The 26,963-nt window shown below is 43.6% G+C and overlaps 1 protein-coding gene across 2 annotated transcripts in view; it reads right to left on the reverse strand.

Annotated features, from left to right (window-relative positions):
* The window catches only part of LOC137324733 (uncharacterized), a 134,635-nt gene that overhangs the window by 86,201 nt on the left and 21,471 nt on the right, over nt 1–26,963 (reverse strand). For both annotated transcript variants that reach the window (XM_067989398.1, XM_067989390.1), the window contains exons 7-10: nt 19,260–19,405; nt 12,483–12,592; nt 12,262–12,390; nt 10,207–10,407 (exon numbers count right to left, since the gene is read on the reverse strand). In XM_067989398.1, the coding sequence (XP_067845499.1) occupies nt 10,207–10,407; nt 12,262–12,390; nt 12,483–12,592; nt 19,260–19,405 (586 nt within the window). The remainder of the gene's footprint in view (nt 1–10,206; nt 10,408–12,261; nt 12,391–12,482; nt 12,593–19,259; nt 19,406–26,963) is intronic.

Consider the following 26,963-nt stretch of genomic DNA (forward strand, 5'->3'; position numbering starts at 1 on the left):
TTTGCAGTTTCTCCTCCAACTCACTTTCTCCCTCAGCAAACTAATTTCTTCAATGAAGCTCAGTACCTGTTCCTTTCAACCCTTCCAACACAGCTTCTAACTACACAGGCTGCCTTCCACATGCTTGCTGACATTACCAACCTCCCTTAACTATAGATGTGGGCCGTGCGTAATCCTTTCAAGACCACTGTCATTAACCCTTTCTAAAAATGCTTACTGTTTCTAACCATCACACTTGCCTTTTCTTGCCTTTCTCTCCTACCACCCCTTGTTGAAATCATAGAATCATAGAAAGGTTACAGCACGGAAGGGGCCATTTGGCCCATCAACTCCATGCCTGCTTTTTGCAAGAGCAATCCAGCTAGTCCCATTCCCCCGCCCTTTCCCCGTAGCCCTGCAATTTTTTTCCTTTCAAGTACTTATCCGGTTCCCTTTTGAAGGCCATGATTGAATCTGCCTCCATCACCCCCTCGGGCAGTGCATTCCAGATCGTAACCACTCGCTGAGTAAAAAAGTTTTTCCTCATGTTCTTTGGTTCTTTTGCCAATCAATTTAAATCTATGTCCTCTGGTCCTTGACCCTTCCGCCAATGGGAACAGTTTCTCTCTATCTACTCTGTCTAGACCCTTCATGATTTTGAATACCTCTCTCAAATCTCCTCGCAACCTTCTCTGATCCAAGGATAACAACCCCAAATCCCAAACATCTGGGTTCCAATCCACCCATTGAACCAATATTGCCTTTTGGAGAGAGAAGGTTTCGTAGTGGGTGTCTCTCTCTCTCTCTCTTCATGCCCCCAACACTATCTTTGTTGAGGCCTTGACTCAGTCTAAGACCTGAACTAATATGAAACTTCCAATCTTCAGACTGCTTCTGCTTCCTTTAAATACAGCCATTGTTCTTCTGGTGCTGCAGCGGGTATCCCATTACAGCACTACTGCATCTGGCTCCCTCGCAGTGAAAGGCTCCCTCTAGGTGGCGGTGATCCTGCTGGGAGCTTGTTTTGCACAACTGAACATCCCCCAACCTTCCTCTGGCAGTGAGCCCACCCCAGAGGACAATCCAGGCCTAAGTCTCGAAAATAATCCGAATATTACATTTTATATATTGTAGAAAAATTGTTTCAAAACAGATTTCAGAAGATACAGAAAGCATTGGAGTTAGCTGATATAACAGCAGAAGCAAAAACAAAAGAGCATAGGGGTGACATTATATAGCGCCAGCCTGCAAGCGTGAACTGTGCGCAGGGGATGATCCCTCCACAGGAATGGGTAGGTCCGAGACACATTCGATATTGGGTCTGATTTAAATTAGATCAGCGAGCTGCAAAAGCCTGCTGCACGTTCCAGGAAGCTCAGCGGCAAAACAGATTAAAAGCTCGGTTTACTGCATTGCTGGCAGCAGCTCTCAGGTAAGTTCTGGGACCGGAGAAGGAGGTGACCGGGAGGGGGTCGAGCGGAGACCGGAAAACATCTTCACTGCTGTGGAGCTGGAATGAGCGCTCCTACTCCTCCAGGTTCCTCATTCAGGTAAGTATTTTTATTTTAAAACAAGCCTTTTTGGTGGCAGCCTTTAAGGACTGCTGGTTAGGTTGCATGTAGACTTGGATATCCTGAACTCAGAAAGCCTGGCGCCGGGCAGCCCAACTTCAGGAAGGGGTTCTGAAACAGACGTCAGGCCCCATTTTGCATATGCAAAGGACATAACGCCTGTTTCAGACCCGGACCCTGGAATCCTATACTTCAGCTTTTACCAATATGACGGAGGTGCACTTCCAGTGTGGAATGCGTGCGTGCCTGTCCATATTGGATGCTTAGGTATCCGTTTTACGCCTGTGAAACGGGGACTGCATCAATGAATTTCTAGGCCCAAGAGTTTTAACTAGAGTTATTTTTTCAGGAGAGATGTAAAACAGGCGGCTGATTTGATATTGCCTGCTATACACTATCACCCAAAGTCAAAATTCCCCCAGTCTCTTTCTAACTGATATATCCATCTCATCATAATTTTAATCACATCTATCAAATCATCCCTTAATCTCCCCTGTTCGAATGAAAACAGCTCCAATTTTTCAAGTTTTTCTTCATGTTTGTATTTCCTTATCCCAGACTGCATCCGGGAGAAGGTTATCTGCTGAAGCACATTGCGAACGGAGTGGATTGCAAATGGAGTGGGAACTTGAGAATTGGGTGAGAGGGGGCTCTGATATAGTTGGTGAATTGAAATTAAAATTTAGTTCAAAATTTAACGTAGAACTTTAAAAGAAACTGTTTTAGGTAACAGTTAACAGAAACTACAAGTCAATGGCAGTTAACAGTCAATCAGCAGTAAGTGATTGTCTGAATAGAGGGTAATTACTGCGAACTAGAAGCTGATTGAGCAGTTGTCACTGCTGTTCTCAAAAGATACAAACATTGGAAGGTCATCTGCTGAAGCACAGAGTGCATTGTGAACTTGAGAATTTGATGGGGGGGGGGGAAATAGGTGTAGAGGGGGAAGGACAGTGAACAGAGAGGGGGAACTCAGAGACCTAAGATAAAAGGGTAGGTTAATCGGGGTAAGTAAACAGTATGTAAATTAATAATAATCAAGTATCTAAATGGTGTTTAGAAAAAAAGGTTTCTAAATATAATGGACAGGCAGCTGAGACCCATTTCCTGCAATTCCTGCGCCATGTGGGAACTTCAGGATGCTTCATATGTCCTGGAGGGCCACGTGTGCAGGAAATGCCTCCAGTTGTTTGAGCTCAAGCGAAGGGTTTCTGAGCTTGAGCGGCAGCTGGAGTTACTGCAGAGCATAAGGGAGGCTGAAGGTTTCCTGGATTGTACATTCCAGGGGGTGGTCACCCCGCAGCCACAGAGAGTTCAGGGGAGCAAGTGGCCATCTGGAAGGGTAGGAAGAGGCAGACAGTGCAGGAATCTTCTGGGTGTGTGGCACTCTCAAATCAGTATTCAGCAATGAATACCAGTGAGGGTGATGACACCTTGAAGGAGTGCTGTCCTGAGCATGGCACCATGGGACAAAGGACTGCAGGGGGGCACAGTGAAGTGTAGAAATGCAGTAGTCATAGGGGATTTGATAGTCCAAGGGACAGAAAGGCCTTTCTGTGACAGTTGATCTGAGTCCTGCATGGTGTGTTGCCTCCCTAGTGTCAGTGCAAAGGAGAGGTGCACAACATTCTGTGGGGGGAAGTGAATAGCCAGAAGTCATGGTCCATGTGGCTACCAGCAGCATAGGAAAGAAAATGGATCAGGTCCTGTGGCTAGAGTTTCAGGAGCTAGGGAGGAAGCTAAAAAGCAGGACCTCAAAGGTGGTAATCTCTGGATTACTCCCAGTACCATGCGCTAGTGAGTACAGAAATAGGAAGATAAGGCAGGTTAGAGACATGGTGCAGGAGGGAGGGCTTCAAATCCTTAGGGCATTGGGACCAGTTCTGGGGCAGGAAGGACCTGTTCAAGGTGGACGGGTTGCACCTCCACAGAGATGGGACCAAAGTACTCGCGGGGAGGTTCCCCTCCTGTGGGGGAGAGGTTAAACTGCTTTAGCAGGGGAATGGGCACTAGGATGTAGCTTTAGAAAGTTGAAACAAGGTGCACAAAGGATTGGAAGAGACAGATAGTACTAAAGAAATAGTGCAGTATGAGGTAGGATCAGACTAAGAGAAAATACGAGAAGGTCTAAGATAGGTTTAGAGTGCATGTGTGTAAACGCACAAAGTGTGATAAATAAGGTTGGTGAGCTGCAGGTGCAAATAGCCACATGGAAATATGAATTAGTGTTGATAATGGAGACCTGGCTCAAAAAAGGGCAGGATTGGGTACTAAATATTCCTGAATACAAGATGTTCGGGAAGGATAGGGAAGGAAAAAAAGGAGGGAGGGTGGCAGTATTGATTAAGGAGAATATTGCAGTGCTGGAGACAGAGGATGTCCTTGAGGGGTCAAGGACATCCTCTCATTACACTACTGGTTATATTCTATAGGCCACCAATTAGTGGGAAGGATATAGAGGAGCAAATTTGCAGGGAAATTAGAGAGGTGCAAGAACTATAGAGTAGTGATAATGGTGGACTTCAACTATCCTAATATAGACTGGGATAGTAATAGTGTAAAGGGCAAAGGGAGCAAGGAATTTCTTAAGTGTGTTCAGGAGAACTTTCTTCATCAGTATGTTTCTGGCCCAACGAGGGAGGAGGTATTGCTGGATTTGGTTCTGGGGAATGAAGTGGGTCAAGTGGAACAAGTGTCAGTGGGGGAACATTTAGAGAACAGTGATCATAGTATCATGAGATTTAGATTAGTTATGGAAAAGGACAAGGAGCCATTTAGAGTAAAAATACTTAATTGGAAGAAGGCCAATTTCAGTGGGTTGAGAACGGATCTGGGACGGGTAAATTGGAATCAAAGATTGGCAGGCAAAACTGTAATCGAACAATAGGCGGCCTATAAAGAGGAGATGGTTCGGGTACAGTCTAGGTACATTCCCATGAGGGAGAAAGGTAGGGCAACTAAAACCAGAGCTCCCTGAATGATGAAAGAGATAGAGGGCAAGGTGAAGCAGAAAAAGGAGATCTATGACAGATGTCAGGTTGATAATACAAGTAAGAACCAGGCTGAATATAGAGGAGAAATGTGTTTAGGATAACTTTCTTAACTAGTACGTTTCCGGACCAACGAGGAAGGAGGCATTGCTGGACTTGATTCCAGGGAATGAGGTGGGCCAAGTGGAGCAAGTGTCAGTGGGAGAGCATTTAGGGAGCAGCGATCATATTATCATAAGGTTTAGAATAGCTATGGAAAAGGACAGAGACCACTCTAAAGTAAAAATACTCAATTGGAGGAGAGCCAATTTCAATGGGATGAGAACACATCTGGCCCAGGTAAATTGGAATCAAAGATTGGCAGGCAAAACTGTAATTGAACAGTGGGCGGCCTTTAAGAAGGAGATGGTTCAAGTACAGTCTAGGCACATTCCCACGAGGGCAACTAAAGCCAGAGCTCCCTGGGTGACAAAAGAGATAGTGAGTAAGATGAAATGGAAGAAAGGGGCGTATGACAGATGTCAGGTTGATAACACAAATAAGAACCAGGCAGAATATAGAAAGTTCAGAGAAGTGAAAAAGGAAATAAGAGCGGCAAAGAGAGAGTATGAGAATAGACTGGAGGCCAACATAAATGGGAATCCAAAAGTCTTCTACAGCCATGTAAACATATAAACGGGTAGTAAGAAGAGGGGTGGGGCTGATTAGGGACCATAAAGTAGATCTACTCATGGAGGCAGAGGGGATGGCTGAATGAGTACTAAATGAGTACTTTGCATCTGTCTTTACCAAGGAAGAAAATGCTGCCACAGTCTCAGTAAAGGAAGATAAAGTTGAGATACTGGATGAGCTAAAAATTGATAAAGAAGAGGTACTTGAAAGGCTAGTTGTACTTAAAGTAGATAAGTCACCCAGTCCGGAAGGGATGCATCCTAGGTTGCTGAGGGAAGTAAGGGTGGAAATTGCAGACGTACTGGCCATAATCTTCCAAACATCTTTAGATACGGGGGTGGTGCCAGAGGACTGGAGAATTCCAAATGTTACACTCTTCTTCAAAAAAGGGTGTAAGGATAAACCCAGCAACTATATGCCAGTCAGTTTAACCTCAGTGGTGGGGAAACTTTTAGAAACAATAATCCGGGACAGAATTAACAGTCACTTAACGATGGTGGATTGATTAGGGAAAGCTAGCATGGATTTGTTAAAGGCAAATCGTGTTTAACTAACCTGATAGAGTTTTTTGATGAGGTAACAGAGAGGGTAGATGAGGGCAATGCAGCTGATGTGGTGTATATGGACTTTCAAAAGGCATTTGCTAAAGTAACCCACGGTAGGTTTATCAAGGTTGTAGTCCATGGAATAAAGGGGACAGTCGCAATATGGATAGAGAATTGGCTAAGGGACAGGAAACAGAGTAGCGGTGAACAGTTGTTTTTTGGATTGGAGGGAGGTGTACAGTGTGGTGTTCCCCAGGGGTTAGTGCTGGGACCACTGCTTTTCTTGGTATATATTAATGACTTGGACTTGAGTGTACAGGGCACTATTTCAAAATTTGCAGATGACACAAAATTTGGAAGGGTAGTAAACAGTGAGGAGGATAGTGATAGACTTCAAGAGGATATAGACAGGCTGGTGGCATGGGCAGACACGTGGGAGATGAAACTAAACGCAGAAAAATGCGAAGTGATACATTTCGGTAGGAAGAACGAGGAGAGGCAATATAAACTGGAGGGCACAACTCTAAAAGGGGTGCAGGAACAGAGAGATCTGGGTGTATATTTGCACAAATCCTTGAAGGTGGCAGGGCAGGTTGAGAAAGCGATTAAAAAATCATACAGGTTCCTGGGCTTTGTAGATAGAGGCATAGAGTACAAAAGTATGGAAGTCATGACGAACCTTTATAAAACATTGGTTCAGCCACAACTGGAGTATTGTGTCCAGTTCTGAAATCTTCACTTCAGGAAAGATGTGAAGGCCTTAGAAAGGGTGCAGAAGAGATTTAATGAATGATTCAAGGGTGAGGGACTTTAGTTACTGGATAGACTGGAGAAGCTGGGGTTGTTCTCCATGGAACAGAGAAGGTTGAGAGGAGATTTGATAGAGGTATTCAAAATCATGAAGGGTCTAGACAGAGTAGATAGAGAGAAACCTTTCCCACTGGTGGAAGGGTCAAGGACCAGAGGACATAGATTTAAGGTGACCGGCAAAAGAACCAAAGGTGACATGAGGAAAAACTTTTTTTGCACAGTGAGTGGTTAGGATCTGGAATGCACTGCCTGAGGAAGTGGTGGAGGCAGATTCAATCATGGCCTTCAAAAGGGAACTGGATAAGTACTTGAAAGGAAAAAATTTGCAGGGCTACGGGGATAGGGCGCGGGAGTGGGACTAGCTGGATTGCTCTAGCTTAGAGCCGGTGCGGACTTGATGGGCCAAATGGCCTCCTTCCGTGCTGTGACCTTTCTATGATTCTAAGTGAAAAAGGAAATAAGTGGGGCAAAGAGAGAGTATGAGAACGCTGCCAAAGTCACAGTAAAAGGGGAGGTTGTTGAGATACTGGATGGGGTAAAAATTGATAAAGGAGGTACTAGAAAGGCTGGCTGAACTTAAAGTAGATAAGTCACCCAGTCCGGATGGGATGCTGAGGGAAGTAAGGGTGAAAACTGCAGAGGTGCTGAGCATAATCTTCCAATTCTCCTCAGATATCAGGGTGGTGCCAGAGGACTGAAGAATTGTAAATGTTACATGCCTGTTCAAAAAAGGGTGTAAGGATAAACCCTGTCTCGTACCTCCTTTTTATCAATTTCCACCCTTACTTCCATCAGCAACCTAAAATACATCCGATCCGGACCGGGTGACTTATCTACTTTAATTACAGCCAGTCTTTCTAGCACCTCCTCTTTATCAATTTTTACTCCATCCAGTATCTCAACTACCTTCCCTTTTACTGTGACTTTGGCAGCACCTTCTTCCTTGGTAAAGGCAGATGCAAAGTGCCCATTTAGTTCATCAGCCATGCCCTCTGCCTCCATGCGTAGATCTCCTTTTTGGTCACTAATCGGCCCCACCTTTCCTCTTACTACCCGTTTACTATTTGTATGCCTATAGAAGACTTTTGGATTCCCTTTTATGTTACAACTACAGGCTAGCCAATTTAACCTTGGTGATGGGGACGCTTTTAGAAACGATAATCTGGAACAAAATTAATAGTCAGTTGGTCAAATGTGCATTAATAAAGGAAAGCCAGCACTGATTTGTTTAAGGCAAATCGTGTTTAACTAACTTGATTGAGTTTTTTGATGAGGTAACAGAGGGTTGATGAGGGCAATGTGGTTGATGTTGTGTATATGGACTTTCAAAAGGCGTTTGATAAAATGCCACATAATATGCTTGTCAGCAAAATTTAAGACCATGGAATAAAAGGGGCAGTGGCAGCATGGATACGAAATTGGTTAAGTGATAGGAAACAAAGAGCAGTGGTGAACGGTTGTTTTCCGGACTGGAGGAAGATATACAGTAGTGTTCCCCAGGAGTCGGCACTGCGACCACTGCTTTTGTTTGATATATATTAATGACTTGGACTTGGGTGTACAAGGCACAATTTCAAAATCTGCAGATGACAAAACTTGGAAGTGTAGTAAACAGTGAGGAGGACAGTTATAAACTTCAAGAGGCCATAGACAGGCTGGTGGAATGGGCGGATACATGACAGATGAAATTTAATGCAGGGAAGTGCGAAGTGATACATTTTGGCAGGAAGAACGAGGAGAGGCAATATAAACTAAATGGTACAATTCTAAGGAGGTGCAGGAACAGAGAGACATGGGGTATATGTGCACAAATCTTTGAAGGTGGCAGGACAGGTTTAGAAAGCAGTTAAAAAAGCATACGGGATCCTGGGCTTTATAAATAGAGGCATTGAGTATAAAAGCAAGGAAGTTATGTTGAATCTTTATAAAACAATGGTTTGGCCACAACTGGAGTATTGTGTCCAATTCTGGGCAATGCACTTTAGGAAGGATGTGAAAGCCTTAGAGAGGGTGCAGAAAAGATTTATTAGAACGGTTCCAGGGATGAGGGACTTCGGTTATGTAGATAGACTGGAGAAGCTGGGGTTGTTCTCCTTGGAGCAGAGAAAGTTAAGAGGCGATTAGATAGAAGTGTTCAAAATCATAAAAGATAAAGTAAATAAAGAGAAGCTGTTCCCATTGGTGGAAGGATCGAGAACCAGGGGTCACAGATTTAAGGTGATTGGCAAAAGAACCAAGGGTGACATGAGGAAAAACATTTTTAAGCAGCAAGTCATCATTATCTGGAATGCGTTGCCTGAAAGGTGGAAGCAGATTCAATCGTGGCGTTCAAAAAGGAATTGGATAAATACTTGAAGGGAAAAAATTTGGAGGGCTACGGGGAAAGAGCAGGGTAATGGGACTAACTGGATTGCTCTTACAAAAAGCTGGCACGGGCTTGATGGGCCGAACCCATTCCTATTCATACAGTTGGCCCTCCTCTGCAAAGGAGCACAAATGCCTAGATCCAAGCCATTGAACAATCCCTGGACCTTGGGGTTCTACACTGTCATTGTCCATCTTGTGTGTGATCATCACTGTAACATCTTGCAGGATTCCCTGGCAGCACAAACTATGCCTTTATTCCCAATAGTCAACAATACTCTCACTGTTTGTAGATACTCAATGAGTGAAAGGTTGTCTCCTAGGAGGATGATGCTACACACTGTTGTCTTGGCTCATGACCCCTCTGTGTCGTTCCTTAAACTGCCGGCCAGAAGCAAGTACAGTGAAGTCCATGCTTCCACTAAATCCATCATAGAGCACGATAGGCTTGTCAGCTGATACCAGCCATGCCACCGGCACTAGGCCCAGGTTCTGGGTTCTGATAAGCGAGAGGACAGATCTATTGACTCCCGCCAGAATCTGAAAGACCTAAGAAGGTGCCTCCGGTACCCAGATCACAGTGTCTGAAGGCTGGAATGGAGAGCTCCATCCTAGCCAGGGTCTCCAGGATTTCTGTCTGTACTTCTCATATGATGGAGGCGCTTCCTGCTCCTTGGAAGCTGTTGTTGGGTGGGGGGGGAGGGGGGGGGAAATGGTCGCTTTCTGGAACGAAGCTGCCACAACTCCATTGATCTCTTTGAGGAAAAAGATTCCCTAGTGATGCTGCATATGAAGCCAGTGAACTGAATCGAGACCCCTGTCATCTGCCTCACATCTTGAGAGAGGAACCTTAGTGCCTCCACATACTCATCGAACGTCTTCCTTTTCATAATAAGAGCCATGGGATCAGAGTCCGGTGCCTCCTCAGACAAGGCAAGGCATCTCCACAGCCTCCGCTGAACAGTGGCCAAATCCTCACCCTAGTCCTCCAGCTCCCTCGTGCTCACGTTACAAGATCCTCATCCCCACTAGCTAGATGTCCCCAGGTGAAAGTCTCTGAGCTGGTGCATGGGACAGAGAAGGCAGATGACAAAGGTGATGGAATAGAGGAAGAATGGGTAGGGACACCAAAGGTGGAAGGGACAGGATGATCATCATCATCGTCTTCTCCTCTGTAACAAACCACTTATCTGCTTAGAAACTCTTGCATTAAAGTCACTTCACAAAATAGTCATTAAATGATTTGTTTAATTATATTTCATGCAAATGACTTACCTCATCCAGTACATCATTGATTTCTTTTAATGCCAATGGATCGGATTCGTCAATGCCAGGTGTTTCGAGAAACTCTTTGCCAATCAAGACCTTGCATGGAGCATAAACCTCAATGGTTTTCAATGCTGCAATTTTCATATTCTGCTGCATCCTCTCTTTCGTAGGTGTTTTCTGCATGGTTATATATTCCTGCAGTTTTTCCTGAATAAGCAATTTCAAATGGGTCATTTTAATAATTGAAACTCAAAAGACATTTCATACAATAGGAATAATATCCAGATCTGTCCTGTCTTCACCCCTGACATTTCCCATTTCATTTCGTGTTAGGGGTAATTTTGCAAGGCTCTGCTCCCAGTATGGAGCCTCACTGGACGAGAGCTTGATGACAGAATCAGCCGTACAGTGTTCTAGCCCATCTCCTACCCTATCTCCAGTCTAGTGAGGCCCTGCACTGTGAATGCAGCAGTGCAAAATTACTCCCCATATGAATTTGGGCAGATTACTAATGTAAAAAGGTTTTAGAATCATAGAATCATAGAAAATTTATGGCACAGAAGGAAGCCATTCGGCCCATCGTGTTCGCGCCGGCTGAGAAACGAGCCACCGAGCCTAATCCCACTTTCCCGCATTTAGTCCGTAGCCCTGCAGGTCACGGCTCTTCAGGTGCACATCCAGGTATTTTTTAAATGAGTTGAGGGTTTCTGCCTCTACCATTCTCTCAGGCAGTGAGTTCCAGACCCCCACCACCCTCTGGGTGAAAAAAACTTTCCTCGTTTCCACTCTAATCCTTCTACCAATCACTTTAAATCGATACCCCTGGTTATTGACCCCTCCGCTAAGGGAAATAGGTCCTCCCTATCCACTCCATCTGGGTCCCTCATAATTTTGTACACCTCAATCAAATCACCCCTCAGCCTCCTCTGTTCCAAGGAAAACAACCCCAGCCTACCCAATCTGTCATCATAGCTAAAATTCTCCAGTCCTGGCAACATCCTCGTAAATCTCCTCTGCACCCTTTCTAGTGCAATTACAGAATTGTGCGCAGTACTCAAGCCGTGGCCTAACTAATGTTTTATATACTTCTGGCATAAAATCCCTGCTTTTATATTCAATGCCTTGGCTAATAGAGGAAAGCATTCCATATGGCTTCTTAACCACCTTATCTACTTGTCCTGCTACCTTAAGGGATCTGTGGACATGCACTCCAAGGTCCCTCACTTCCTCTACACCTCTCAGTATCCTCCCATTTATTGTGTATTCCCTTGCCTTGTTTGCTCTCCCCAAATGCATTACCTCACATTTCTCCGGATTGAACTCCATTTGCCACTTTTCTGCCCATCTGACCAGTCCATTGATATCTTCCTGCAGTCTACAGCTTTCCCCCTCACGATCAACCACACGGCCTATCATTGTGTCGTCCGCAAATTTCTTAATCATGCCCCCTACGTTTAAGTCCAAATCATGAATGTATACCACAAAATGCAAAGAAACTAGTACCGAGCCCTGCAGCACCCCACTGGAAACAGCCTTCCAGTCGCCAAAAACACCTGTCGACCATTACCCTTTGCTTCCTGCCACTGAGCCAATTTTGGATCCCATTTGCCACATTCCCTTGGATCCCATGGGCCTTTACTTTTTTGACCAATCTGCCATGTGGGACCTTGTCAAAAGCCTTGCTAAAATCCACGTAGACTACATCAATTGCGCTACCCTCATCGATCCACCTTGTTACCTCCTTAACAAATTCAATCAAGTTAGTCAGACTCGACCTCCCCTTAACAAATCCATGCTGACTATCCTTGATTAACTTGTAGAAATGTTTTCTCCAAGTTCTAGTAATGGAGAAAACATTTCTACAAGTTCCAGCCAGTAACTTCCAGAAAAATGTTAGTTTCACACAAGTTTTAAAATATTTTAACCCCAGGGCCTAATCTGTAACCTGAAGCTATTCTGTCCTTTTGGTCAAATTATGTTACAGAATTACCTATAGAAGAAAAATAAAATAAATTGTAACCATATTTTATAGCGGTATTGGCTAAATGTGACAAACCATACCCTAATAAATATGCGATCCTTCATTACATCTTCTCCATCACCCATATAACACTCTGAAGTTCCAGCCAAATCCTTCACATCTTGACGAAGTTGAATGGACCCTGGACTTGCAATGAACTGTAATATATTCTTCAAACAACACAAGTTAAAATCAAACCTCCAAAAATGGTTGAATCTATGTTTAAATCCTAAAGAACCAAGATATTTTTAAAACTCACTACCTGATTAAAAGAGCAATCTGAAAAATAAGTAGTGAGAAGACAGAATTGGTTCTCTAACGCAGCACGAGAAGTGGCTCTTCGGTAATTTTCCATACCCTTATCATCAATACCTGTTGGTTAAGTGAAAAAAGTACTATAATTAATGATGGTGAATATTGTTACAAACTGGAATATTTACCCCAATATGTTTCACTTAACTATCCCAGATATGAAATGTAAGAACACATCTGTCTGTTGAGTTTCATGTCTGCCAAGCATTTGGGCCAAATGGGGTGTGCAGCTAGATATTGTACAAGAGTAAATAAGTAATATTGAATTTATTCAAGACACTGGGTAGCCTAGAGTAGTGTCTGCACTTTTGCGCACTCCATTATAGAAAAAACATTAAAGTGTAAACGTAGCTTCACCAGGACGGGAAATTATAATTATGAGGAGAGACTTGAGATACTGGGACTATTGAGGTTTTTCAAATTATGATGGGTTTTAACAAAGTCAATAGGGAAATGCTATTTCCTCTGCTTGTGGAGTCAGTGATGAGGGATCATTAATTTAAAACTATCATTAAGACCTTACAGAGATTAAGAGAAATTTATTAAACAGAGAATTTTTGGAGCATAAAATGGTTGGCTTCAGGAAGTGGTTGAGGCAGTACCATTTCATCTTGTAAGGGAGAAGTGGAAAAAATATTTGAAGCAGAGGAAGATACATGGCTATGGGAGATAACAGAACGTGGACCTTGTTTTGAATTCCTCTAGCAAAGAGTTGGTACACATGATGTGCCAAATGGACTCTTTCTCTGCTGTAAACTTCACTGGATCTAACGTAGCAAATGGTGGCAACACCATTACTTCCAAGTTTCCCTCCAAGTCACACAACATCCTGACTACGATCGTCATTGGATCAATATCCTGAAATTCCCTACCAAGATAATTGTGGGAGCAACGGTTGAAGGAGAAGGCCCACCATCATTTCCTTAGAGCAACTAGGGATGGGTAATAAATACGGCCTTGCTAGTGTAGCCCATATACCAAGAACACAGTAAAAAAAATGGATTCTAATGGAGGTAGAACTGAAGAACATTTTGGAAGATGAAACAGCAAAAATAAGTGTCCATAAGGCTGACCTTTAGCAAAAGTGGAAAGAAAATGATCTTCATGTACGAATTAATCATTCGCTAAGATGAGCTTTTTGAAAAACCCGCTTGCTGGCCTTTTAACCCATTCATTTCTCTCTGCAACAAAAGTAAATGTGATACGTCTCCATCGCTTATAGCAGGCGCGTTGGTGTCAATGCAATTCGCTCGCCATAAGGGATGGATGGTAAAACCATCATAGGTTGCAGGAATTAAATATTAGCCCCGGACACCTTCCAGAGGATTCGGAGTGTAAACTGTTGGTTGTGTTTTGTATACGGGGGGGACTTCTAAATGATTAAACCGCTAAAACAGTACAGCAGAGCTGCACTGCAAGATCTAGGACACCAACGTCTGCAACCTCCACATTGGTTTTATTTCTTCTACAGGCAAAACTGGGCTACCTGTAGCATAATATGAAGCTCGTGTTTCTGTCGTATTTATTAACTATCTCACACACTATTAAACAAAAGCAACCCGGGGCTTCAGTGCTTGGATCAATCACATCCCGATACTGACTGGGGATTTTTGAATGAATGATGTAATTTTAGAAAATTTAAAAGGGCTTCTTTACAGTGATATAAGAAAAAACAGGGAGATTGTTACGACTTTGGTAAGTACAGGGCATTCAACTGCCTAAAATAGTCAGCGTGCTTAATACATTTTAAGCGGTGCCTTTGGAATTGACCCCTCGGTCAATGGCAAACGGTTAGCGCCATTTACCCGATATAGGCGACTGCCTGTGATAACTGGACAGCATACGTGTTAGGGACTGTACTTTTATTTACTATTCTCTGCTCCTCCACCTCCTTCTTTGCTTTCTTCAGCCCAGTTAATGGCTCTCTTGCCTTTCACTTTCTACTCCTGACAAAGGCCCTACACCCGAAACTTTAACTTGTTCCTTCACGTTACAGGTGTTGAAACACCAATATTTTCTATTTTTCTTTCATTTTTCCAGTATTTCCAATTTTTCATTTTATTTCTACTTTAACAACTTCACCTTTAAACCGATACACTTTCTGCAGGTCAAAACTGTTGCTAAGGGAATCCTTCCGGGTCCCATCTATGCTTGCCTATTCATAGAATACAGGGAGCGATCCATGTTATGGTCTAGCTCAAGTCTTGATCTCTTCCTCTATTATATTACTGACTGTTTCAATGCTACTCCCTGCTCTCACTCTGATCTACTGCAGAGTTGTCCAATATGTTAACCACTAGTCACATGTGGCTAATTGACAATGCAGGTGTGGCTATTTGCATTTTTGATTAGTAAATAAAAAATTAGTAAGAGACACTGGGCATGTGATCTCAACACTCATATTTGCACCACGTATACATGTGTACTTTAACCTTTTTGTGCATTTGTTGGTAAAATGGTAAAACAAAAAGCAGTGTGCAAATATTTTTTGACCCTTGTGTTTACTTTACTTCCTGAGTTACTGGTTATTTGCTAAAATGATGTGTAACACAGGTGAAAATGCTGGACTTCAGCACCGTAGAAACACCAGCGATATTGTATGGAGAGGGGAGCTGTCATCATGGTCAGCTCGACCAATCGGAATAACCGCTCCAGGTCAGCAGAAGAAAGCAAACCCAACAAATAACAAGAAACTCCAATAGGAAACGACATGGCAAAAGACAAGCAGCATCCAATCGGGCTCTGGATGGAGTGCAGAGGTGGGTCTGGTGGGTCTTCTTGTGTGAGTCAACATTCTCAGCAATCACTCTGAGGGAGTCAAACTACCACTCACAACTGCTGGACAAAAACCTAGAAGTGCATTAAGATGTGCGGCGTTTGATAATTCATGACAGGATTCCAAACTCTGGTGAAAGAGAAATACTGCAAAGTTTTGCACTAAATGGTGGTAGAAGTTTGTTAAGTTGATACACACAAGTGAAATATATTGACCTGTTTTGTGTGAGTGTATAGAAAGTGTTTTCTACTAAAATTAGTCCATGTGGCTGAAACAATGTCATTGATTTCTATTGGACAACATTAATCTAGAGTTTACTGATGACGCTTCTTATTTCCACGCGTCTCCCCACCTTCATGTTCTCTGTATTAACCTTCCCTCCCCCTCTGGATTTCTCACTACATCTCTGGGCAATGGTTGCTCCGCTTTTACAAGTTTAGAGACTCCAACAACTACTTTTTTCCCTGGAGAGTAGGAGCTAAGGGGTGATCTTATAGAAGTCTATAAAATAATGAGGGGCATAGATAAGGTAGATAGTCAAAATCTTTTCCCAAAGGTAGGGGAGTCTATTACGAGGGGACATAGATTTAAGGTGAGAGGGGAGAGATACAAAAGGGTCCAGAGGGGCAATTTTTTCACTCAAAGGGTGGTGAGTGTCTGGAACGAGCTGCCAGAGGCAGTAGTAGAGGCGGGTACAATTTTGTCTTTTAAAAAGCATTTGGACAGTTACATGGGTAAGATGGGTATAGAGGGATATGGGCCAAGTGCAGGCAATTGGGACTAGCTTAGTGGTATAAACTGGGCGACATGGACATGTTGGGCCGAAGGGCCTGTTTCCATGTTGTAAACTTCTATGATTCTATGATTCTATACATCAAATATGATTCTTCCCACCCTTCTTTCTGAAGAGATTCTATACCTATCTCTCAGTTTCTCTGTCTCCATCATTTTGCTTTGATGACTACACTTTCTGCAATGGACCTTTGGAAATGGCTTCCTTTTTCATCTGTCAAAGCTTTCCCTAGTCTGTGGGCAAGTAGGCATTTGATCATCCCTGCCCGTTTCCCAATCCTTTGTTCTCACTCTTCACAAACAACACATTCCATCCTTTCGCCTCTGCATTCACTACAGCATCTTCAGCATTTCTGCCATCTACAACATAAAAGTAATGCTCAAAGGAACTTCCACCCCAACACATCCCTAGCTTCGGCAGACCTGCTAAAGACCCTCATTAACATGCTAAATTAGGCTCTTGCTCAGAATGATTCGAAGCCAAGAATGTACTCAACTTAAGTAATAAACTGGACGGATTGAGTTTCTAGTGGGGATTGCATGGAAGTGTTGGCATCCAATTTCCCAGTTCCTGCAGCCTGAATCTTAGCGGCGGAACCAGTACCGCCAGTCAGAATATTCACCATACTAGACTTTATATACACCAGAATTGCAGTACAATGATGCAAATTGACTAAAGGAACAAAAGAGTAAATTAATAGATGGAGGTTTAGCTGGACTATGTAACACATACAGTACCTTTTGCACACAATATTCTGATATGCACTCCTGGTGTGCATGTTCTGTGCCAGGATCACTAAAGTGAAAAATTACCCCCAATATGTTCAGATGATTTACCCTTCATCATTGGACAACAGTAATTGCTATTGAATTTGAAGACAGGGAGTTAGTTATAAGATGGTAGACAGATAAAACTGAGAAAGAAAACAAGCAGGTAAAATATATGACAGAAAACAGAGAGTAGGTGTTAAGAGTAGCGACTCAGACTGGCAAAAGGTGGAAAGCAGTGTTCCACAAGGATCGGTGCTGGGACCACTGTTCACCATTTACATAAACGATTCGGACTTGGGAATCGCAAGTACAATTTCAAAATTTGCGAACGACACCAAATTGGGAGTATAGTTAATACTGAGGAGGGCTGCGACAAAATACAGAAAAACATTAATAAACTTGCAGAATGTGCGTGTAATTGGCAAATGAATTTCAATATAGACAAGTGTGAGGTGATACATTTTGGTAGGGAGAATAAAGGGGCTACATACTGCGTGCATAATAAGAGTCTAAATGGGGTGGAGGAGCAGAGGGATCTGAGGGTACAGATACACAAATCACTAGAAGTAGCGATGCAGGTTAATATGGCCATAAAAAAGCAAACAAAGCACTGGGGTTCATTTCTAGAAGGATAGAATTGAAAAGCAGGGAAGTTATGTTAAACTTGCATAGAACCTTGGTTAGACCACACTTGGAGTACTGTGAACAGTTCTGGTCTCCATATTATAAAAAGGATAGAGAGGCACTGGAGAAGGTGCAAAAAAGATTTACTAGGATGATACCAGAACTGAGAGGTCATACCTATCAGGAAAGATTGAGCAGGCTGGGGCTCTTTTCTCTACAATAGAGAAGACTGAGAGGTGACCTGATAGAGGGCTTTAAGATTATGAAAGGTTTTAATACAATAGATGTAGAGAAGATGTTTCCACTTGCGGAGGAGACCAGAATTAGGGGCCATAAATATAAGATAGTCACTAATAAATCCAATAAGGAATTTAGGAGAAACTTGTTCACCCAGAGGGTGGTTAGTATGATGAACTCGCTATCACAAGGAGTAGTTGAGGCGGCTAGCATAGATGCATTTAAAGAGAAGCTAGGTAAACACATGAGGGAAAAAGGAATAGAAGGATAGGCAGATAAGGTTAAATGAATCAGGGAGGGAGGAGGCTTGTGTGGAGCTTCAACACTGGCATGGACCTAATGGGCCGAATGGCCTGTTTCTGTGCTGTACTTTCTATATAATGCTATGTAATATAAACGTGAGACATAGAGATGGAGACAGAAACGACCGAGGAAAATTGAAGGTTTACAAGGGTAGATAAAGTGTGAATGGTGTGTAATACGGTGAGAGAGAAGGGAAAAGATAAAAAAGTAGAGGGGGAAGAGAAATGCTAAGTAGAGAAAACAAGTTATCGTAAAAAGACAACATGCTGGAGAGAAAATACAGAGGAAGAAAAGTTAGCAAGAAAGAAATATAGAAAGAAAATAGCAGACTGCAAGGAGGCAGAGCAGAGATAAAGAAAGAAAAAGAAAGAACGTGGATTTATATAGCTTCATTCACAACCTCAGGACAACCCAAGGTACTTCACAGCCAATTAAGTACTTTTGAATTGTAGTCACTGTTGCAATGTAGGGAAACGCAGCACCCAATTTGTGCACAGCAAAGTCCTACAAACAGCAATGTGATAAATGGGCAGATAATCTGTTTTTTACTGATTGCTGGTTGGGGGATAAATGTTGACCAGGGCAATGGGAGAACTCCCCTGTTCTTCTTCCAAAAAAACCATGGGATCTTTTACGTCCATTTGAGCTGGCCCACAGGTTTAATATCTCATCCAAAACACAGCAGCACTCCTTCGGTACTGAAGTGTCAACCTAAATTATGTGCTCAATTCTCTGGAGTGGGGCTTGAACCCACAAACTTCTGACAATCACCGAGGCAAAAGTGCTATCATTGAGACAAGGTTGACACATAAGCAGGGATAGTGGAGAGAGGTACAGAAATGATAGAAAGATAAGACAGAACTGGAAAGCGTATAGAATAGAAAGTTAATAGAGGGTAAAGAGGAAGGGGTTGAGGAGAAATAATGTTAGCAAGAGAATGAATGAGTATGAAAGAGAATGGTGCACGAGAAAATGGGACAGGCTGGGAGAAAAGTTCAAAATCAGACAAGGGGGAAAAGAGAACAAAAACAGATGTTCCAATAGATGTATTGGTCAGCAAATACATATATCTACATTTCTAAAGGTAAAGGCACATTTTAGCTGATATTAAATATGAGACCATACCAAAGATCACCTCAAGTGATTTGAATATCCTGTCAGTAGTTTATGTGTGCAAATTTATGCATATTTGTCGCAATGAGCCCTGAATTCTAAAATAGGTACCTTCTTTTATCATGGTCACCAGTTCATAAAGAATTGATTGAAGGTCCTCAATGCTGAAATATTTTATTTTCATCTGATAAACTGGACCATATTTCAAACGAGCATTGCACTTTGTGGTTGTTGAGCCAAAGTCTGTCATGTCCTTCCTGGAAAATATTTTTCATCAGAAAATCATAAACATGGCCAAGTTTAACTCAAAACATGTTAACATTTAACTGTGTCATAAATTGCAAGTACAGTATCCCCAGTTACTAATTATTCATAAATCAAGATTAATCAACATTTCAGAGCAATTAAATCTTTTAAGGAAAATGCAATATTTGCTTTAGAAAATTAAGCAAAACGACTGGTTTGGACAGAGTGGGTGCACAGGAAGTGGGCCCAGATGCTATGGTAGCTTTCCAGCTCCAAACATAGTCTGTGCAATACCCACTCCACCGAGCACATGCGCCACAGGTGTTCTGTCCACATGCTTATATTGGGGGACGGGGTAATGTGCTATGTCACAGTTCCTGCCGCAAAAGTTCCTTGTCCACCAGAAGGCCAATCATGTAAACACACAGGAATGAGATTGGTCATGCATCTGTGGCTTCCAATTGGCTATGAAATTTGTCGACGAGATGCTGGCCCTTTTTGAGCAACTTGCCCAACTCTGTCATGGTCTTTTGATTCCAGGTTTTGAATGCCCCCACAACTAGCATCTCTGAAATGTCACAGTTGAGCCAAAGTGGGATGAGGGCTCATGTCCCATGGCATATCTTCAGTGAGAGGCAGACTGCTCTCTCTCTCTCTCTCTCTCTCTCTCATCAGTGTTAGCAATACAACTGAACATGTCCAGGCGCCAATTAGTCTGGTGTGTAGGGGAGGGTATACAAGGAGCTTAACAAGTAACAACTGTCTCCAAACCCAGTCAAAGGTTTTGCAAGCAGCTCGTATTTCAGACAACTAATGCTGAGAACTGTGCTGATAGTGCATGAGGTTCAGGAGGCATACCTTGCTTTCCCGCCTGGGCAATTGGACCTGCCATAGATGTATAGACCGTGTTCCTGCTTGACACTGCAGGAAAGCTACGTAGGAGCTTGAGTGGACAACTTCTAGAAAAGGTAAAGTCAGCAGCATATCCTTATCACCACCCTTCCCAACACTCCATCCAAACCCAACAGCGCAAGACTAGACCTGCAACAAGGTCACAAACTGTAGAAATACAGGGGCCTGTCAGTGCGAACAGCACGGTGTGCGGACAACACAGTGCGAACTGCTGAGAGTTTGGTACGTGTGGGAGTTCGGGGAAGTGGGGGAAGGAGGTGCTGCTTTGCCTTGCTTTTCCTAACTTTTTCCCCAGAGCGGCAGTGGACCTGAGAGTAGAAGACTGAGATTGGGGAATAAAAGCAGCAGCAGACCTGCAACAAGAGACAACGACTGTGAGACGTCACAGGTGAGGCAGGAGAGTCCGAGAGGTGAGCACAGGATAAAAGGAGAGACCTAGAGCGGGAGGAGAGTCTGAGAGTCTAAGGCAAGTCATGGCAGCACAGCTCGCACCCGTGATATGCTCCTCCTGCACTATGTGGGAAGTCATGGACACTACCAGTGTCCCTGGCGACCATGTGTGCAGGAAGTGTGTCCAGCTGCAGCGACTGGCTAACCGTCTTTTGGAGCTGGAGCTGCGGGTGGATTCACTGTGGAGCGTCCGCGATGCTGAGACTGTCGTGGATAGCACGTTCAGTGAGGTGGTCACACCGCAGGTAAAGATTACGCAGGCAGAAAGGAAATGGGTGACCGCCAGGCAGAGTAAAAGGACCAGGCAGGTAGAGCAGGAGTCCCTTGGGGCCATCTCCCTCTCAAACAGATATTCTGCTTTAGAAACTGTTGGGGGAGATGGCTTATCAGGGGAAAGCAGCAAGAGCCAGGTTCGGGGCACCACGGGTGGCTCTGCTGCACAGGAGGGGAGGAGAAAGAGTGGCAGGGCAAGAGTGATAGGGGATTCAATTGTAAGGGGAACAGATAGGCATTTCTGCGGCCGCAAACGTGACTCCAGGGTGGTATGTTGCCTCCCTGGTGCTAGGGTCAAGGATGTCACGGAGCGGCTGCAGGGCATTCTGGAGGGGGAGGGTGAACAGCCAGTAGTCGTGGTCCATATTGGTACCAACGACATAGGTAAAAAAAAGGGATGGGGTCCTGCAAGGTGAATTTAAGGAGTTAGGAGATAAATTAAAAAGCAGGACTTCAAAGGTAGTGATCTCAGGATTACTACCGGTGCCACGTGCTAGTGAGTATAGGAACAGGAGAATAGACAGGATGAATGCGTGGCTGCAGGGATGGTGTAGGAGGGAGGGATTTAGATTCCTGGGACATTGGGACCGGTTCTGGGGAAGGTGGGACCTGTACAAGCATGACCGGTTACACCCGAGCAGGACCGGGACCAATGTCCTCGCGGGGGTGTTTGCTAGTGCTGTTGGGGAAGGTTTAAACTAGAGTGGCAGGGGGATGGGAACCTGAGTGGGGAGTCAGAAGGGAATAAAGTTGAGAGCAGCAAGAGAGGGGAAGACCCAGGGGAAATTTACAATACAAATAGTACAAACAGTTGTTCAAGAACAAGTGAAAGGGAAAAGCGTAGAGCAGCGGAAAGAAAATGTACTTTAGGCACGACAGATAAAATAAAAACTAGAAGGCGTAGGGTGATTAACCCAGCATCAAAGCTGTGGCAGGGGGTTGGGAACCTGAGCAGGGAGACAGAGGAAAGCGTGTCAGGAAGGGACAGAAGGTATGGAGTAAAAGGTAAAGTGTTCAAAAAGGAAAAAGCAGGAACTAAGTGTCACAAAACATACTTGAAAGTTCTTTATCTGAATGCACGTAGCATTCGTAACAAAATGGACGAGTTAACGGCACAAATAACTACGTATGGGTATGATCTTGTGGCCATTACAGAAACATGGCTGCAGGGTGACAACGACTGGGAATTAAATATGCCAGGGTATTTAACAATCAGGAAGGACAGGCAGGAAGGAAGGGGAGGTGGGGTGGCTATGTTAATAAAGGAAGGAATCACTGTAATACAGAGAAATGATATTGGGACAAAGGATCAGGATAATGAAACAGTTTGGGTAGACATAAGGAATAATAAGTGGGCGGAGTACATCGGCCTCCTAATAGTTGCAACTCTGCTGGAAGAAGTATTAATCAGGAAATAGTCGGGGCATGTAATAAGGGAACAGTTATAATTATGGGGGATTTTAACTATCATATTAACTGGACAAATCAAATTGGGCAGGGCAGCCTTGAGGAAGAGTTTATTGAGTGTATTCGGGATGGATTTCTTGAGCAGTATGTCACTGATCCTACGAGGGGGCAGGCAACCTTGGACCTGGTCCTGTGTAATGAGCCAGGATTAATTAATAATGTCCTAGTTAAGGATCCCCTTGGAATGAGTGAACATAACACGGTTACATTCCATATCCATTTAGAGGGTGAGAAGGTTGGTTCTCAAACAAGCGTACTGAGCTTGAATAAAGGAGACTATGATGGTATGAGAGCGGAATTGATTAAAGTGGACTGGGAAAATAGATTAAAGGGTAAGACGGTACATGAGCAGTGGTGTTCATTTAAGGAATTATATTACAACTTTCAAAAAATATATATTCCACTGAGGAAAAAAGGGTGTAAAAGAAATGACAGCCATCCGTGGCTAAGGAAAGAAATTAAGGATAGTATCTGACTAAAAACAAGGACATATAAGGTAGCCAAACTTAGTGGGAGGATAGAAGATTGGGAAGTCTTCAAAAGACAGCAAAAAGTAACTAAAGGATTGATTAAGAAAGGGAAGATAGATTATGAAAATAAATGAGCAAAAAATATAAAAACAGATAGCAAGAGTTTCTACAGTTATATAAAAAGAAAAAGGGTGGCTAAGGCAAACGTAGGTCCCTTAAAGGATGAGACCGGGAAATTAATGGTGGGAAACATGGAGATGGCAAAAATGCTGAACAAATATTTTGTTTCAGTCTTTACGGTAGAGGACACTAAGAATATCCCAACACTGGACAAACAGGGGGCTCTGGGGGGGGGAGGAGCTAAATACGATTAAAATCACTAAGGAATTGGTACTCAGTAAATTAATGGGACTCAAGGCGGATAAATCCCCTGGACCTGATGGCTTACATCCTAGGGTCTTGAGGGAAGTGGCAATAGGGATTGTGGATGCTTTGGCAATAATTTTCCAAAATTCTCTGGACTCGGCAAAGGTCCCGGCAGATTGGAAAACTGCTAATGTAACACCCTTATTTAAAAAGGGTAGTAGGCAGAAGGCTGGAAATTATAGACCAGTTAGCCTAACATCTGTGGTGGGTAAAATTTTGGAGTCTATTATTAAGGAGACAGTAGCGGAACATTTGGATAAACATAATTTAATAGGGCAAGTCAGCATGGCTTTATGAAGGGGAAGTCATGTCTGACAAATTTGCTTGAGTTCTTTGAGGACATAACGTACAGGGTGGATAAAGGGGAACCAGTGGACGTAGTGTATTTAGACTTCCAGAAGGCATTCGACAAGGTGCCACATAAAAGATTATTGCTCAAGATAAAGAATCACTGGATTGGGGGTAATATTCTGGCATGGGTGGAGGATTGGTTATCTAACGGGAAGCAGAGAGTTGGGATAAATGGTTCATTCTCGGACTGGCAACCAGTAGCCAGTGGTGTTCCGCAGGGGTCGGTGCTGGGTCCCCAACTCTTTACAATCTATATTAACGATTTGGAGGAGGGGACCGAGTGTAACATATCAAAGTTTGCAGATGATACAAAGATGGGAGGGAAAGTAGAGAGTGAGGAGGACAAAAACACCTACAAGGGGATATAGACAGGCTGGGTGAGTGGGCGGAGATTTGGCAGATGCAATACAATATTGGAAAATGTGAGGTTATGCACTTTGGCAGGAAAAATCAGAGAGCAAGTTATTATCTTCATGGCGAGAAACTGGAAAGTACTGCAGTACAAAGGGATCTGGGGGTCCTAGTGCAAGAAAATCAAAAAGTTAGTATGCAGGTGCAGCAGGTGATCAAGAAGGCCAACGGAATGTTGTCTTTTATTGCTAGGGGGATAGAATATAAAAACAGGGAGGTATTGCTGCAGTTATATAAGGTATTGGTGAGACCGCACCTGGAATACTGCATACAGTTTTGGTCTCCATACTTAAGAAAAGACATACTTGCTCTCGAGGCAGTACAAAGAAGGTTCACTCGGTTAATCCCGGGAATGAGGGGGCGGACATATGAGGAGAGGTTGAGTAGATTGGGACTCTACTCATTGGAGTTCAGAAGAATGAGAGGCAATCTTATTGGAACATATAAGATTGTGAAGGGGCTTGATCGGGTGGATGCGGTAAGGATGTTCCCATGGATGGGTGAAACTAGAACGAGGGGGCATAATCTTAGAATAAGGGGCTGCTCTTTCAAAACTGAGATGAGGAGAAACTTCTTCACTCAGAGGGTAGTAGGTCTGTGGAATTTGCTGGCCCAACAAGCTGTGGAAGCTACATCATTAAATAAATTTAAAACAGAAATAGACAGTTTCCTAGAAGTAAAGGGAATTAGGGGTTACGGGGAGCGGGCAGGAAATTGGACATGAATTTAGATTTGAGGTTAGGATCAGATCAGCCATGATCTTATTGAATGGCGGAGCAGGCTCGAGGGGCCGATTGGCCTACACCTGCTCCTATTTCTTATGTTCTTATGTTCGTAGAAACAAGAAGTTGTCAATATTATATCACTCTTCCATTCACTCCTCACTCAATTCCCAACACCCCCGCCATTCACCCCCAATATATAGCATGCTCCAATCCAACCTACCCGCACTCAGCTTCAAACCAACTACCAAGAATCAACATCATGTCCAGTTCTAGCAAATTGCGGACCCTCCCTTAAATGAGGGTTATGAATATTTTCATGTTTTATGAAGCAATTTTTAAAATTTTGTTCTTGGGACATGGGCGACACTGGCAAGGCCATATTTACTACCCAGCCCTAGTTTCCTGAGAAGGAGGTGGTGAGCCTTATCGTTGAACCACTGTAGTCCTTGTCATGATGGTGCTCCCACAATGGTTTTGGTTGGGGATTCCAGAATATTGACCCAGCAACAATGAAAGAACAGTGATATATCTTCAAGTCAGGCTGGTGTGTGACTTGAAGGGGAACTTGGAGGTCATGGTGTTCCCACAACATTGCAGCTCTTGTTCTTCTTGGTGGTAGAGTTTGCAGGGTCGGGAAATGCTGTTGAAGTAACCGTGGCAAGTTGCTGCAATACATCTACAGATCACACATACTGCAGCCAATGTGCTGGAGAGGGTAGATATTGAGCCCAGTGCAGGGGCACCAAACAAGTGAAGCCTCTTGGGTGTTGTAGCAGATGCAACCATCCAGGCAGATGGTGAGTATTCCATCACACTCCTGACTTGAGCCTTGTAGATGGTGGCGAGGCTTTGAGGGGATCAGGAGATAAGCCACTTGTCACAGAGTAAAGAAAGAAAGATAGAAATTGCATTTATATAGCTCCTTTCATGATCTAAAGATGTTCCAATTACTTCACAGCCAATGAAGTATTTTTTGAAGTGCAGTCACTGTTGTAATGTACGGGAAACGCAGCAGCCAATATGGACACAGCAAGGTTCCACAAACAGCAATGAAATTAATGACAAGATAATCTGTTTTAGTCATCTTGTTTGAGGGACACATTTTAGCCAGGACATCGGGAGAACTCCCTTGCTTTTCTTCAAATGCTGCAATGGAATTTTTTACATCCATCTCCAATAGTGCACCTGACTACTGAAATGGCTGCCTAGATTATGTGCTTAAGTTGCTGGAGTGGGGCTATGAAACCACAACCTCCTGACTCAGGTGCTAGTGCTGATCCAAGGCTGACACTTACTGCCCAGCCTCTGCCCTGCTCTTGTAGCCACGGTATTGGTATGCCTGGTCCAGGTCAACTTCAAGTCAGTTGTGACCCTCAAGATGTTGATGGTGGGGGATTTGGCGATGGTGGTGCAATTAAAGGTCAAACAAAGGTGGCTGGGATTTCTCTTGTTTCAGATGGTCATTATCTGGCACTCATATGGCATGAATGTTACCTGTCACTTGTCAGCCCAAGTCTGGATATTATACAAGTCCTGTTGCAGCCTGGAATGTATTGCTTCATTATTCGAGGAGTTGTGAATGGAACTGAACCCTGTGGAATCGGCAGTCAACAGCCCCACTCCTGGCTTTTTATCAAAGTGAAAGTCATTGTTGAAGCAGCTGAAGATGGTTGGGTCAAGGATGCTTCCCTGAGGAACTCCTGCAGTGATGTCCTGGAACCATGCTGACTGACCTCTGACAACCACAACTATCTTCCTTTGTGTCAGATACGATTCCGCCAATTGGAGGGTCTTTCCTTTGACCCTCCCCCACAAAAATGACAATTTTTGCTGGGGCTCCTGGGCTATATTTGGTCAAATGCTGCCTGGATGTCAAAGCTAGTTTCTGTCACCTCTCCTATGGCATTCAGCTCTTATGTTCATTTCTGGATTGAGGCTGTGATGGTATCTGGAGCTTAATGGTTAAGACACATCCCCAACTTATACATGGGTCATCTAATACTCAAGGATAAATAATAGTTTTATTCCTGTAATATCGGCATTCATTCAGAATCACACTGAAAACCCAACAACTGACCACACCA

This window comes from Heptranchias perlo, chromosome 1, assembly GCF_035084215.1.
Source record: "Heptranchias perlo isolate sHepPer1 chromosome 1, sHepPer1.hap1, whole genome shotgun sequence".
NCBI classification, from domain to species: Eukaryota; Metazoa; Chordata; class Chondrichthyes; order Hexanchiformes; family Hexanchidae; genus Heptranchias; species Heptranchias perlo.